General features: G+C 47.3%; 1 protein-coding gene across 2 annotated transcripts in view; it reads right to left on the reverse strand.

Annotated features, from left to right (window-relative positions):
* Window positions 1–5,949: 5,949 nt before the first annotated feature.
* HDAC8 (histone deacetylase 8) overlaps window positions 5,950–16,215 on the reverse strand; it is a 234,888-nt gene continuing 224,622 nt past the window's right edge. For both annotated transcript variants that reach the window (XM_079765340.1, XM_079765341.1), the window contains exon 10: window positions 5,950–7,142. In XM_079765340.1, coding sequence (XP_079621466.1) covers window positions 7,038–7,142 — 105 coding nt within the window. In that variant the 3' untranslated portion in view covers window positions 5,950–7,037. The remainder of the gene's footprint in view (window positions 7,143–16,215) is intronic.

Here is a 16,215-nt window from a genome sequence, read left to right on the forward strand (position 1 = left end):
AGGAGTGCGGAGGTGTTGTCATTTCCTGGCTTACCTTTGTCTAGGTTCCGGAAGAGGGCTTTGAGATGTGGAACCAGTCTAGCACCAGAAAAGAGGAAATGAAATAGACCTGGGCCCTCCCAAGCTCCTTTAATCTTAAGTTTTCCAGTGAACCCCCCTTGTATATGGGAGTATAAATAAATGTGCTGTGTGGCTCAGGGAGTCGTCTGTCTCTCCAGCAGAGGAGGTCAGCGACCCACCCGGGACCCAGCTTGCATCTACTTCTGTGTCTCTTTTATTTCTTTATTTCTCAATCCCTGGATGCCTCTATCAAGAACCAGTTTCATCTCTCTCCGTGCTGGCCACGGAAAAGGGAGATCCCCGCCGCATCAGGCCCCTGCAGGTAGAGAAAAATGGTGCATCATTTTATGTTCTTATCTATATGGGGACAATGATTCGAATAACAGTAGATTTCTTATCAGAAACCATGGAGGCCAGAAGGTAAAAGAAAAATCAAGAAAGAGAATTTATCTTCTTAAGAACTCCCCTGAAAGAATGATCAAAGAAAATTCTCCAAATAGAAAGAAAATGTTAAAAGAAGATATCTTAAAGCACCAAAAAGGGAAATGGGATAACAGAAATAGTAAAAACTTGGGTAAATATAGAAGACTCTCCTACTCCTTTTGCGTTTTAAAAATTATGTTTGATGGTTGAAGGAAAAACTCAACACTGTCTGATATGATTCATACTATAAGCAGAGGAAATTTTAAGATATTATATTAGAGAGAAAGGAAAAAAGACATAAAGGCAGGAAAGGTTTCTATAGTTCATCCAAAGTGGCAAAATGTTGATAGGAACAGACTATGATAACATAATCTATATATATAAAAGGCTAAGTGACCATCCATCCATCTATCCATCCATCCAACCAGCTGACCGATCAATCGGCCAGTACATATGATGTGTACTGGCAATTTAAAAATAAATGTTGGCTCATGCATGCACAATACATATAAAGCTCTTGGAATATATATATATATATTAGAGGACCAGTGCATGAATTTGTGCATGGGTGGGATCCAGCCATCCCACCCCAATGGGGGACGATCAGGCAGGGCTGGTGGGGGGGGAGGGGACATGGGATGTTGGCCGGCTGGCCCTGCCCCTGATTGGGATGAGGGGTGCCGATTGGGGCTGAGCCAGCCATGGGGAGGGGCTGCTGGATGTTGGGCACTGGCCCTGCCCCCGATCAGGGTGTGGGTGGGGCCGATTGGGGGCAGGGCAGGCGTGAGGGAGAGGCCACCCCCGATTGGGCTGTTGGCTGGCTGCAGTGCGCATCATAGTGATGGGTAGTTCCAGCATTCTGGTTGCTTGGCTTCTATATATATAGATAAGGCTAAGTGACTGACCATCCATCTGTCCATCCAACCAACCAACTAGCTGATACATATGACACACACTGGCAATTTAAAATAAACATTGATTGTAGATCAATCAAAGGACTTGTATGCATGCATATAAGCATAACCAATGGATGCAAAACTCTGGGGGGTGTGGGGGGGGGCAATGGTAAGATATGTACACATATAATACCTTAATAAAAAAATTGGAAAAAAATAAATAAAATAAAATAAACATTGACTCATGCATGCCTGATACATATATAGCTCTCACTGGCACCAATTGTACGTGTGTGTTTCTATCTGTCATTGTTGATCATGAATTTGGTTGTTTTTGTTAACATTCTGAATCTGAAAGAAAGCTGCATCATCGACACAATATGTCTGAAGACCAACTATTGGCACAATGTACCTCTGAACCCAAAAGAAGCCAGTGTCTCCATCTGACACTGGCCTCCCATTTAAATTAATCCAAAGACAGTTTCCCGTGATGCCAGCATTTGTGATGACTTAAAGTGTTTTTACTCTTAATGTGGTATGCAGGGAGATATTAGAATAAGTTTAATCAATTTATCAGTCATTGTTTTTATTAATGTTGTTTTTATATCATGTTTTTTGTTGTTTTCATATGTCTTTGTTGTTGTTATGTCATGTTGTTATTGTTTATTTATTAATCCATTTATATATTATTTTCATATACATTTTACTAATTTTCTTTCATCTCTGACACTTCTACTATAGAGAAAGGACAAATAGCGATATTAAAATATTTCTTCTAATTAATTTCCTTTCAATGTGCATGAATCTGTGCACTGGGCCACTAGTATATATATAATCAAATACATAAAGCAATCACTAAAAATCTATACAAAGTGATACACTCAAAAACACTACAGATAAATAAAAGTGGAATTCATTTAAAAAGTCCAAGAAATCCACAGGAAGGCAAATCACATAAACAGATTGGAAGACAAAAATCACATGAACATACAACAGATGCAGAAAAAGCATTCTGCAAAATCCAACACCCTTTTTAATAAAAACTCTCAGCAAAGTGTGAATAGAAGGATCATACCTCAACATAACGAAGGACATATATGACAAACCTACAGCCAACATCATACTCAATGGGCAAAAACTAAAACCATTTCCCCTAAGAACAGGAACAAGACAGGGATGCCCACTTTCATCACTCTTATTCAACACTAGAGGCCTGATGCACAAAATTCATGCAAGGGGCTTGGCCCTCGCAGGCCCAGCTTGCCTCGGCCCTCACAGCCCTGGATTCATCTGGAAGGTCATCTGGAATGTCATCTAGAAGATCGTTCAGCCATCTGGTCTAATTAGCATATTACACTTTTATTATTATAGACTAGAGGCTTGATGCATGAAATTTGTGCAAGAGTAGGCCTTCCTTCCCCTGGCTGATGGCACTGGTTTCCCTCTGGCACCTGGTACCTGGGCTTCCCTCCGGCCGCCAGCAGGCACCTGGGACCCCGGCTTCCCTCTCAGACCTGGCTTTATCTGGAAGGTCATCTGGAAAGATGTTTGGAAGGACGTCTAGTCTAATTAGCATATTATGCTTTTATTATCATAGATAGTACTGGAAGTCCTAGCCACAGCAATCAGATAAGAAGAAGAAATAAAAGGCATCCACATTGGAAAGAAGAGAATAGAACTCATTATTCGTAGATGACATGATATTGTACATAGAAAACCCTAAAAACCCATTAAAAACTAATAGATTTAATAAATAAAATTACAAGGGTGGGGGCCAGGGTCAGGCTAAAAGGGGTTAATGGGAGAAAAAAAGGGGACATAGATAATACAAGATTTAATATATATATATAGTGTATATTATCTATCTATATATATAAAAGGCTAATATGCAAAGTGTCCCCTTGGGATTTCAACCAGGAGAACAGGAGTTCAATCCCTTGCTTTGACATGTGCTGATCACCAGGGGGTGGCATGGAACATGGCAGGTGACCAGCGGTGGTGGCTGGGAGCTAAGGAAGCGAGGGAAGGAGGAGGTGGGGATGCAGAAAATCTGATCAGCCCTGATTGCTATCCAGGCCTAGGGACCCTACTCATGCATGAATTTCATGCACCGGGCCTCTAGTGTGTATGTATGTATATATATATATATATATATATATATATATATATATATATGAAATCAGCAATGTAGCAGAACACAAAAATTTATACCCAGAAATCGATGGCATTTTTATACACCAACTAGAGGCCCTTTCGCAGTCCAAGACCCTTGGGGGATGTCTGATGGCTTAAGCCCGCTCTCTAGGGGATGGGGCCTAAGCTGGCAGTCAGACATCCCTCTGGCAGCCTGGGAGCCCTCCTTAGCTGCACTGGCCAGCCATGAGCCAGCTTCTGGCTGAGCGGCACTGCCCCTGTGGAAGCTCACTGACCACTAGGGGGCAGCTCCTGCATTGAGCATCTGCCCCCTGGTGGTCAGTGCGCATCATAGCAAACTGTCGTTCCACCATTAGGGTCAATTTGCATATTGCCCTTTTATTATATAGAATAAGAACTCACAGAAATAGAAACTAAAAAAAAACAATTCTATTTACCATTGCAACAATAAAAATTAAGATACTTAGGGATAAACTTAACCAAAGAGGTAAAAGTCCTGTACTCAGAAAACTACAGGACATTGAAAAAATAGATAGAGAAAGATATAAACAAGTGAAAGAATATACTGTGTTCATGGATTGGTAGGATCAACATCATTAAAATGTTCATACTATCCCAAGCAATCTATAGATTCAATTCAATCCCTATTAAAATACCAATGGCATATTTCACAGATCTAGAACAAATAGTAGAAACATCCATATAGAACCAAAAAAAAAACCAAATAGCTGCAGCAATCTTGAGAAAAAAGAACAAAATTGGAAGAATCACAATGCCAAATATCAAGTTATATTACAAAGCTACTGTAATCAAAACATCCTGGTACTGGCACAAGAACAGGCATACAGATCAATAGAACAGAACAGAGAACCCAGAAATTGACCCAAGCCATTACACTCAATTAATATTTGACAAAGGAGGCAAGAGCATACAACAGAGTCAAGACAGTCTCTTCAATAAATGGTGTTGGGGGTCGGGGGAGGGGAGAGAAAGGACCTAAATAGACACTTCTCTAAAGCGGATACATCGATGGCCAAGAAACATATGAAAACATGCTCAAAGTCACTGATCATCAGAGAGATGCAAATTAAAATGACAATGAGGTATCACCTCACACCTGCCAGAATGGCTATCATCAACATATCAACAAATGACAAATGCTGGAAAGGGAACCCTAGGACACTGTTGGTGGGAATGTAGACTGGTGCAGCTACTGTGGAAAACAGTATGGAGTTTCCTCAAAAAATTAAATGTGGAACTGCCATTTGACCTAGTGATCCCACTTCTAGGAATATATCCTACGAAACCAGAAACACCAACCAGAAAGAATATATGAACCCCAATGTTCAAAGAAGCACAATTTACAATAGCTAGGATTTGTAAACAGCCCAAGTGCCCATCAGCAGATAAGTGTATAAAAAAGCTGTGGTATATTTACACGATGGAATACTACATGGTGATAAAAAAGTAAGAACTCTTCCCATGTGCAACAGCATGGATAGACCTGCAGAGTGGAGGGGGTCAATGGGGAAAACAAACAAAGGGTACATTTATAGTACTTTCAATAATAAAAATAAGTTAAAAAATAAACAGTGAAAATATCCTTCATACATTAAGACAAAATACTTTTCAAACAAAGCTTAATTTGTTGCTTGCAGACCTACATTATAAGAATATTAACTCAAGTTCTTTAGGCAGAATGTAACTTTTACCAGTTGGAAACATGTATCTGCACAAAGGACTGAAAAATGCTGGAAAAGGTAAATATATGGGCATTTAAAATACATTTTCTTACTCCTTTTTAATTTTTTTTCAATGATCATTTATGGCCATGTTGAGAGCAGCAGGTCCCTTGGTGGCTAACTGCAAATAAATGCTATGGAAGTCCATGGAGGAGTGAGGCAGGCTATCAGGCTTGTGGAAGAGTAAGTGGAGTAATGCATTCAAGCCAAAATGTGGCACAATCCAGCTGGGGACATAGAGGGTGTGGTCCAGGACTCGTCATAACTGGTGCATTCTAGCCTGAGCAGTGCATCCCTTGACTGCTATGAGTAGCTGTCTAGCCTACCTGTACCCCCTGCTGGGGCCCATATAGCAGATGCCCCTATGTAGAGACCTGGTTGGGTTCTAAAGATTCTCTTTTGCCCCTTCCTTTAAGCTTTTTAGCTCTCTCCTTTGAAGTACTGGCACCATGACTTGTACCTGGATACCCTAGCCACAATAGGGACATGGAAAAGGTATCCTTAGTAATATCTGATTTAATCTCTGGAACAAAAATGGATTGTTGACTTAATAAAGGGAGATTAGAAGACTTGCTTTCTCAAAACAGAGTTGCAATATCTATGTTGAAAGCAGCTGAAACAGATGAAACTGAAATATTAGTGAGGGCTCTGACTAATGGAAGGAAGACATTTATTTCAAAGACATAGGGCGAAATTATAAGTAAGACACAAAAATATAATTAAAATTATCTTTATACTAGAGACCCAGTACATGAAATTCGTACACGGATAGAGTCCCTAGCGGCTGCTGACTGCCGGTCAGGGCCTTCCTTAGTTCCTTGCCAACCCCTGGTGGTCAGCGCACATCATAGAGAGCAATAGAACTCCCATTCAGTTGAACTCCCAAGGGGACACTTTGCATATTAGGCTTTTATATATATAGACTAGAGGCCCAGTGCACGAATTCTTGCATGGGCGGGGTCTGGCTGGCCCGGCCCCAACAGGTAGATTGGGGCTGGGTCTGTCAGGAGGAGGAGATGGCAGGAGGTTTTGGAGGCCATTGGCTGGGGGAGGATTTGCAGGCAATTGGCTGGGGGGAGGGGCCTCAGGGACTTGGGGAGGGGCTGTGGGTGGTGGGCCGGCAGGCCCCGCTCCCAAATGGAGTGGGGGGCCAATTAGGGGCCAGTGGCCTGGGGGAGGGGCCATGGGTGGTTGTGGTTGGCTGGCCAGCCCTGCCCCTGATCAGGGTAGTGGGGGTCCATTTGGGGTAGGGCTGGCTCTGGGGAGGGGCCACCGGAGGTTGGCTGGCCGGCCTCACCCCATAATGAGGCAGGTTAGTTGGCTGCAGTGGGCGTCATAGTGACCGGTCATTCTGGTCTTTACAGCGTTCTGGTCACTGGCTTTTTATATATATAGGTATGTCATTAATTTACCTTCTAGTATCATATGAACAAGACATTTTCATAGTTCCAAAATAGTTTGCTATTTAGTGGTGGCATCATTTTCAGACCATTCATTAATAGTTCAAGGAAAGCAGAATATTTTAAATGTGGACATGGCGAGCTTATCAAAACCCCAAAATTGTTAGAGCTTTTCAAATTAGAAATGAAAAGTCACTGAAGCATCTTATGTCAAACAGTTCCTTATGTGTACATGTCGGCAATGATATTTCAGATCTGGTTGTTGGACAAATGGTGGTGATGCCGGTCCAACCTTCTCTGGTTTGGGCCTCGGCATCCTTCAGCGACACACAGCTGCTATCTGCTAGTATGGCAAGGCCTTGTCAGCGTCTTCCATCTCTGAATTGTTTCTCTTCTGTCTTCATGGTTGGAGCAGTCCTGTCAATTCCTCTCTGTTGCAGGAATCCACATGGTCTCGGAGTTGTTTTCTGAAAATATACAAACATATTCTCAACCAAGAGTTAATAAATGGATATTTTCTATAAATTTGACTTGGGATCCTTTTTCATTTTTTTTGCCCAAGTGATTTTCCTCTGGCTTGTTTTGACACCATGTGTGTTTTTCATTGGTGTCTTGCTGTTAGCATTTCAAATGAAAGTTAATTTTCTAAAGTACAAATTTTCTAGATGTAATTTACTCACAGGATATTTTTCCTTACATGATATTCTTCTACTATCAACCCCTTCTTTATTTAAATATTAGGAGGCTTTTGGAAATTTTATAATGTAGTCTTGATAGCTTATACATTTTAATTTTTTGCGGTAAATATGACTGCTTTATGTTCATTATATGTTGCACTATTTTACCATGAGATGAACTGCCAATAAAAATTTTTGTTAACAATTTAGGAACAGCTTTTGTACAGTACAATCAATTTTTCTAGAATATTTGCTTATTTCAATTAGCCAATTTAAATTGCTCTGAAAACTTGACTACTATTCTACTGTCAAACTCAACACTCTAACAACAATCTTATTTTACCCTGTGTATGTTAGTGGAAAGGATTATTTGCCTTCTTTTTTTAAAAAAAATAAATCTTTATTGTTCAGATTATTACAATTGTTCCTCTTTTTTCCCCCCATAGCTCCCCTCCACCAGGTTCCTAACCCACCCTCTGCCCTTACCCCCCCTCAGTATCCTCCTCCATAGGTGTACGCTTTTTGTTCAGTCTCTTCCCGCACCCCCACTCCCCTTTTCCCCCGAGAATTGTCAGTCCACACCCTTTCTATGCCCCTGATTCTATTATATTCACCAGTTAGTACTGTTCATCAGATTTTTTATTCCCTTGGTTTTTAGATTCACTTGTTGATAGTTACCTATTTGTTGTTCATAATTTTTATCTTTATCTTCTTCCTCTTCTCAAAGAATACCTTTCAGCATTTCATATAATACTGGTTTGGCGGTGATGAACTCCTTTAGCTTTTTCCTATTTGTGAAGCTCTTTACTTGGCCGTCAATTCTGAATGATAGAGAAGGCCCTGAGCATTCCTGGTACTAGGCTGGATTTGGATATCAAAAACCCACTTCCCCACACCATGGGTATAAGACATCTCAAACAAGACTTGTTGCAGTGAGACTATGGGGAGCCAAGATGGCGGTGGAGATGAACGGCTGATCTGTTGCCTCGCATGGCATTTTCGGAAATACAACTAAAAGATGGACTGGTGAGTGCGGTGACTCCTGCTCGCGTCTCCCCAGGCCGGGCGGCTGCTCCTCTCAGTCAGCACCGAAGCCGGGGCCATGAGCTCATGGGCGCCGCGGCAGCTGCTGTGGCGGCGGCCACGGACTCAGCGTAGCGGCTCTCGGTGAAGGAAGAGACCATCTTTCTGCAGGACGGCCCCATCCGCATCACCGACCTGGCCCAGCTCCCCACTGAGATCCTCGGGGTGGGGGGGCCGGAGACCGCCAACACCGACTTAGAGGATTCTTAGGACTTCCTGTCTTACACTCAAGTCCTCTAGCCATTTTGAGAGAGGAGAACCAAGAAGGCAGCAAAGTTTAACAAAGGAACTTCGCCGCGCACAGCAATTTCAAAGTTAAACAAAGGAACTTCGCCATGCACAGAGCGTCTGCCACCCAGAACCACAGGAGAGCTGGCTGAATGGTGGATTTACAGCTAAGAGAGAAGAGGAAAGAGTGAACTCTGGAGGGGCTGAGGTGCGGAGGCGCGTGGGTCGGGCTGGGGGCGGGGGAAGGGACGTGCGGCTTTTGTTCCAACCCTAGGGGAGATTAGCTCCCCAGATGCCTGCGGGGAGAGGCTGGACTCTTGGCCTTCGTGTCGGAGAGTGGGAGTGACTTCCTTGCGGAGGTGCGCCCAGCAATCAGTGTTTGCTGCGCTGGAGTACGGAACGAGGGGGCTTAGAAACGTGGAAAGCAGAAAAAGCAGACTTGCAGCCAGTGCTGTTCGCCATGCCATGGCCTGGTGGCGCCCTGAGGCCCCGCCCAGCCCTGAGACTCGCCCCGCCCTGGGACCCGCCCCGTTTGTTTTGCAGGCCCGCCCCGCACGTTTTGCAGGCCCACCTGGGCTCCAAGCAACGGCTTTTGCATGTGGGTGGCCTGCCCTATGGCAGCTTGACCAGATAAACTGCGGTTCTAGTCGGACTGCTCCAGGGACGCTCATACAGGAGGAGGAAACTGAAGTTTTTGCTGTAATTCCTGCTGAGTGGCCTCAGGCAGTAGCTGACCTACACACCATTGGAGACCCAGAAACGAGGGCATCTAGTGGTCGGTGTGAGATGACACCAGATTTCAACCACTCGCATAATGGACACATTCAAGAGGCAGACTCAGTGAGCGCCAAAGCCTTGCTGCACCAAGACCCGGCCCATAAATGTGTCTCCTTCACAGCAACTCTTCCTTTATAGACACAGAGGATCCGCACGGCCAATTGGCCTGGAGGACAATTCCTCCCAGCGACACCAACAACAATCAAGACTTAACTATACAAAGGAGGACCAAGATGGAGGCATAGGGCGGAAGCCTGATTGCTGCCTACCACAACAATTTTGAGTCTACGACGGGAGAGCAGAGCAGACACCATCCAGAACCACTGGAGGGCTGGCTGAGCAGATGCTCTACAACTAGAATAAAAGAGAGGGGTACTCGGGATGATGCTGATGCCGGTGAGCCAAAGATCACACTTTAAGAACTACGGCTCAGGCGACACAATGGCGGCCTGGAACGTGCTCGGCGCAGTTCCCCCGGCGGTCTCCGGCTGAGGGGAAGGCCCCACTCGCAGCCGAGCACGAACAGACGAGCCACTGGGAGACATGGGGTGGGAGACTCCGCACTTGCTGACCTCCGAGTCCTTCAAGAATCTCAATGCTCCGGAAGGGGCCAGGTGCGCACGCTCGGCGACCGGCCACCGCTGCAGACCCAAGGGCCGACGCAGCCACCCCGGACCAGCCCGCCGCCGCGCACCGGGCACACCGGAGCTTCGCCGAGCCCGCCGCCCAACGAGTTCTGCGGTGGCTGCCCTGGATCTGAGAAAATGGCCGAAGGAATTGCTGAGATGGAATTGACCAACAGGAAATGGGATCAAGAAGACGAAACCCCGCTGGGTCCCAGATCCGGGTGAAGCCGCGCGCCCCTGGGTCCGGGTGAGGCTGGGAACTGGGTCAGGGTGAGGCTGGGACCCGAGCCCGGGTGAGGCCATGGGCCCCTGGATCCCGGTAAGGCCACGCGCCCCTGGGTCCGGGTGAAGCTGGATCCCTGGTCCGGGCGAGGCCGTGTGCCCCTGGATCCGGGTGAGGCTGGGTCCCGGGCCCGGAAGAGGCCATGCACCCCTGGGTCCGGGTGAAGCTGAATCCTGGGTCTGGGCGAGGCCGTGTGCCCCTGGATCCGGGTGAGGCTGGGTCCCGGGTCCGGGTGAGGCCTTGGGCCCCTGGATCCGGGTGAGGCCATGCGACCCTAGGTCTGGGAGAGGCCACAAGCCCCTGGGTCCGGGTGAGGCCACGCGCCACTGGGTCCAGGGGAAGCTAGATCCCGGGTCCAGGTGAGGCCGTGTGCCCGTGGATCCGGGTGAGGCTGGGTCCCAGGTCCGGGTGAGGCCACGTACCCCTGGGTCCGGGTAAGGCCACGTGCCCCTGGGTCCGGGTGAAGCTGGATCCCGGGTCCGGGTGAGGCCGTGGGACGCTAGATCCGGGTGAGGCTGGGTCCCGGGTCCGGGTGAGGCCGTGCGCCCCTGGATCCGGGTGAGGCCACGCGACCCTGGGTCTGGGAGAGGCCAAGCGCCCCTGGGTCCGGGTGAGGCCACGTGCCCCTGGGTCCGGGTGAAGCTGGATCCCGGGTCCGGGTGAGGCCACGTGCCCCTGGGTCCGGGTGAAGCTGGATCCCGGGTCCGGGTGAGGCCGTGGGCCCCTGGATCCGGGTGAGGCTGGGTCCCGGGCCTGGGAGAGGCCATGCGCCCCTGGGTCTGGGTGAGGCCATGCGCCCCTGGGTCCGGGTGAAGCTGAATCCTGGTTCTGGGAGAAGCCGTGTGCCCCTGGATCCGGGTGAGGCCACGCGACCCTGGGTCTGGGAGAGGCCACGCGCCCCTGGGTCCGGGTGTGTCCACGCGCCCCTGGGTCCGGGAGAAGCTGGATCCTGGGTCCGGGTGAGGCCATGTGCCCCTGGATCCGGGTGAGGCTGGGTCCTGGGCCCAGGAGAGGCCACGCGCCCCTGGGTCCGGGTAAGGCCACGCGCCCCTGGGTCTGGGAGAGGCCACGCCCCCCTGGGTCCGGGTGAGGCCACGCGCCCCTGGGTCCGGGTGAAGCTAGATCCCGGGTCCGGGTTAGGCCGTATGCCCCTGGATCCGGGTGAGGCTGTGTCCCAGGTCCGGGTGAGGCCACGCGCCCCTGGGTCTGGGTGAGGCCACGCGCCCCTGCGTCCGGGGGAAGGTAGATCCAGGGTCCGGGCGAGGCCGTGTGCCCCTGGATCCGGGTGAGGCTGGGTCCCGGGCCTGGGAGAGGCCATGCGCCCCTGGGTCCGGGTGAGGCCATGCGCCCCTGGGTGCGGGTGAAGCTGAATCCTGGGTCTGGGAGAAGCCGTGTGCCCCTAGATAAGGTGAGGCCGGGTCCCGGGTCCAGTTGAGGCCATGGGCCCCTGGATCCGGGTGAGGCCACGCGCCCCTGGGTCCGGGTGAAGCTAGATCCCGGGTCCGGGTGAGGCCATATGCCCCTGGATCCGGGTGAGGCTGTGTCCCATGTCCGTGTGAGGCCGCACACACCTAGATCCGGGTGAGGCCACGCGCCCCTGTGTCTGGGAGAGGCCACGCGCCCCTGGGTCCGGGTGAGGCCATGCCCCCTGGGTCCGTGTGAAGCTGGATCCCGGGTCCAGGTGAGGCCATGTGCCCCTAGATCTGGGTGAGGCTGGATCCCGGGTCCGGGGGAAGCCGCGCGCACCTGGGTCCAGGTGAGGCCACGCAACCCCTGGGTCCGGGTGAGGCCACGTGCCCCTGGGTCCGGATGAAGCCGTGCCCCTGGGTCCGGCCAAGACCCAACCAGAGGGAATCGAACCTGCATTACCACCATTTGTCCACCATCCAGAGCTGTGGGGTCAGTGCCGACATGTACTCATAAGGAACTGGTGGACATTGATATTGGGTCTCAAAAGATCTGTTGGTCCAGAAAGAAACTCACTACAGACTGATTCATTTGCCTGTCAGCATAACTATTATTGCTCGTCTCACATGCAGTTCTTATAAGTATATCTCTAGTGACACATGATCTCGCTCATCTAGGGGAAATGATGAACAACATAGACTGATGAACAAGAACAGAACCAGAAACAAGGAGGCATCGATCGGACTATCGGGCCTCAGAGGGAGGATAGGGGAGGGTGGGGGGAGGGGGGAGAGATCAACCAAAGGACTTGTGTGCATGCATATGAGCCTAACCAATGGTTAAGTTCAACGGGGGGTTGGGGCATCCGTGGGGAGGGGTGTGGGATGGGAATGGGGGGATGAGGACAAATATGTGACACCTTAATCAATAAAGAAATTTAAAAAAAAAGACTTGTTGCAGTGAGAGGGCAACTGCTGTCGGCGAAGTCTCTGTCTGTTACCTGGGTCCCGATTTGAGCTGTGCATGGGAAGCGAAGCAGCCATGGGGGCAGGAGACATCCCTCAGAAGGGGTGAAGGTTCAGGCCCCTGCAAAGATGGGGGGGTAAGGGTCTGTGTCCCACCTCTGTTGACCCCCAAGTTCTCTCCTGATGGCCCCTCTGCGACTGTGCCTGTCTTAGGTTGTTCCTTCCCTGAGGAATATTACCCTTTTCTGGCTAGCCAGCCATCCTCCAGGGCCAAGCAGGGTGATGTGAGGTTCAGTTCTGTCTCCTTGGTAGCCTATGCCCCCATGGCCTTCACTCCCAGCACCTGCCTTGGGATCCCCTTGCCTGCTGACAAGGCCCGGGCACTGATCTCATATTTGGGGGAACCCAGGTTTCTTCTCCAGAGAGGGCCAAGCTCACCCCACTGGGCGAGAGACAGATCCATGGTACCAGCCACCATGATGCTTCAACCTCGGCATGAACTGAAAGCTCAGGCAACCGCTGTGGGCAACTGGACCATGAGAAGAGGGTCACTCATGGCCAAAAGGGCAAGAGGGGCCAATATAGAATGATCAGGTGCCTTCCCAGGGGGCCCTCTACACAGTGGAAGGTATTAAATCCTTTCATGTACTTTTTAAATTGCTGCCAGACATTCAAATAATTGGTTTGTAAGTTTGTTTTGGATAATTGTACATTATGCTGTTGTAATTCTAAAATATCAAGAGATGTGTTACCTTTTTCTCCAAGCACCAAAAAGATGATTTTTTATTGATTCCCAAGGGTCTGAGGTACTATTATAAGTAATGGGGGTAACACAAATCTGGGGAAAATTATAATGACTTTGTAGAATAATATCATGTAAGAATATTCTTTGCTCTAGGCCATGGCAATTCCATTTCAAACTGGCTGTCAATTTCTTTTTGTATAGACAAGGTCTTAGTTATATTTTCTGCACCTCTCCTAGGAGGAAGTTGTGATAGTCCCTTCCTTTGGTGTCCACGCAAGCCAGAAACCTCTCTTGAATTTTACACACAAAGGAGCAGTGGTTTGATTTTGTGTCATACAGAAGGGAAGCTGGGTGTCAACACCTGCGTGATTATACTTCCTTGCCCCACCCATGGTCCTCCTGGATGACCAAGGTGTTTGGTATCATCAGTGACTACATTAGTCAGGGGGATCAGCCCATGTAAGGGCTCCCAGCCATGAAGGGTCAGTAACATAAGTCCAAAATATTTCCCCATTAGCCCCAGGTAATATTACCCTACAACTGATGACTGCTAGCATGGCAGGAAAGACGTTCTCAGGTGTCCTTGGGGTTCCGGTTACCTCATACTTCCTTTTTTTTAAATTTTATTATTATTATTAATGTTATTGTTATTATTGTTTTTTTACATATGTGTTCTTATCCCCCCATTACTCCCTACCCCCCACTCATGCCCCACCCCCTGTTATCTGTGTCCATTGATTAGGCTCATATGTATGCACACAAGTCCCTTGGTTGATCTCTCCCCCTTACTAAAACCGACCCTCTCCTTCCCTGAGGTTTGAGGTTCTGATTGACATTACTCAGTTTCTGGTTCTGTTCTTGTTCATCAGTCTATGCCATTCATTATATTCCACAAATGAGTGAGATCATGTGATGTTTATCTTTCTCTGCCTGGCTTATTTCACTTAGCATAATGCTCTCAATCTCCATCCATGTTGTTGCAAATGGTAGGAACTCCTTCTTTTTTACCGCAGCATAGTATTCCATTGTGTAGATCAGTGATGGGCAACCTTTTGAGCTTGGTGTGTCAAACTTAGCCAAAAAACTGAGCATAACTCGGGTAGTGTGTCACTTGAGGAAAAAACATTATTTCGCAAATGTTTCATCCTCGGCATGCAGCCGCCTCAGTGGACGTGTGTCATCAGAAATGGCTACGCGTGTCACTGGTGACACGCATGTCATAGGTTCGCCATCACTGGTGTAGATGTACCACAGTTTTTTAATCCATTCATCTGCTGATGGGCATTTAGGCTGTTTCCAAATCTTAGCTATGTTGAATTGTGCTGCTATGAACATAGGGGTGCATATATCCTTTCTGATTCGTGTCTCTAGTTTCATGGGATATATTCCAGAAGTGGGATCACTGGGTCAAATGGGAGTTCCATTTTTAGTTTTTTTAAGGAAACTCCATACTGTTCTCCACAGTGGCTGCACCAGTCTGCATTCCCACCAGCAGTGTAAAAGAGTTCCTTTTTCTCTGAATCCTTGCCAACACTTGTCGTTTGCTGATTTGTTGATGATAGCCATTCTGACAGGTGTAAGATGGTACCGCATTGTTGTTTTGATTTGCATCTCTCTGATGATTAGTGACTTTGAGCAGGTTTTCATATGTCTCTTGGCCTTCCTTCTGTCTTCTTTCAAAAAGTGTCTATTTAGATCAGTTGCCCATTTTTTGATTGGGTTGTTTATCTTCTTTTTGTTAAGTTGTATGAGTTCTCTGTAATTGTTGGAGATTAAACCCTTATCGTTGATATCGTTGGCAAATATGTTCTCCCATGCAGTGGGCTTTCTTGTTGTTTTGTTGATGGTTTCTTTTGCTGTGAAGCAGCTTTTTATTTTTATGTAGTCCCATTTGTTTGTTTTCTCTTTAGCTTCCATTGCCCTAGGAGCAGTATCAGTGAAGAAGTTCTTTCGGCATATGTCTGAGATTTTCCTGCCTGCGGATTCCTCTAGTATTTTTTATGGTTTCCTGTCTTATGTATAAGTCCTGAATCCATTTTGAGTTTCTTTTTTTGTATGGTGTAAGTTGGTGGTTTACCATTTTTTTGCATGTATCTGTCCAATTTTCCCAACACCATTTGTAGAATAGACTCTCTTGACTCCATTTAATGTTCATGCCTCCCTTGTCAAATATTAATTGAGCATAGTGGTTTGGGTCGATATCTGGATTCTCTATTCTATTCCATTGGTCTATATGTCTGTTCTTATGCCAGTACCAGGCTTTTTTGAGAACAGTGGCTTTGCAATACATCTTGAAATCTGGTATTGAGATACCTCCTACTTTACTCTTCTTTCTCAGGATTACTGTGGCTATTCGGGGTCTTTTTTTGTTCCAGATGAATTTTTGGAGAGTTCTTACTAGGTCTGGGAAATATTCCATTAGTATTTAAATGGGAAGTGAATTGAATCTATAGATTACTTTGGGTAGTATGGACATATTAATGATGTTGATTCTACCAATCCATGAACATGGTATGTTCTTCCATCTGTTTACGTCTTCCTCTATCTCTTTTTTCAGTGTCATATAGTTTTCCAGGTATAGGTCTTTTACCTCCTTAGGTAAGTTTATTCCTAAGTATCTTAATTTTTTTGGTGCTATGGTAAATGGGATTGCTTTTTTAGTCTCTCTATAAGTTAACTATTGGTGTATAGAAAGGCCATAGATTTCTTGGCATTAATTTTTTATCCTGCTACATTGCCGAATTCATTT

This window comes from Cnephaeus nilssonii (genome assembly GCF_951640355.1).
Source record: "Cnephaeus nilssonii genome assembly, chromosome: X".
Classification (NCBI taxonomy): Eukaryota; Metazoa; Chordata; class Mammalia; order Chiroptera; family Vespertilionidae; genus Cnephaeus; species Cnephaeus nilssonii.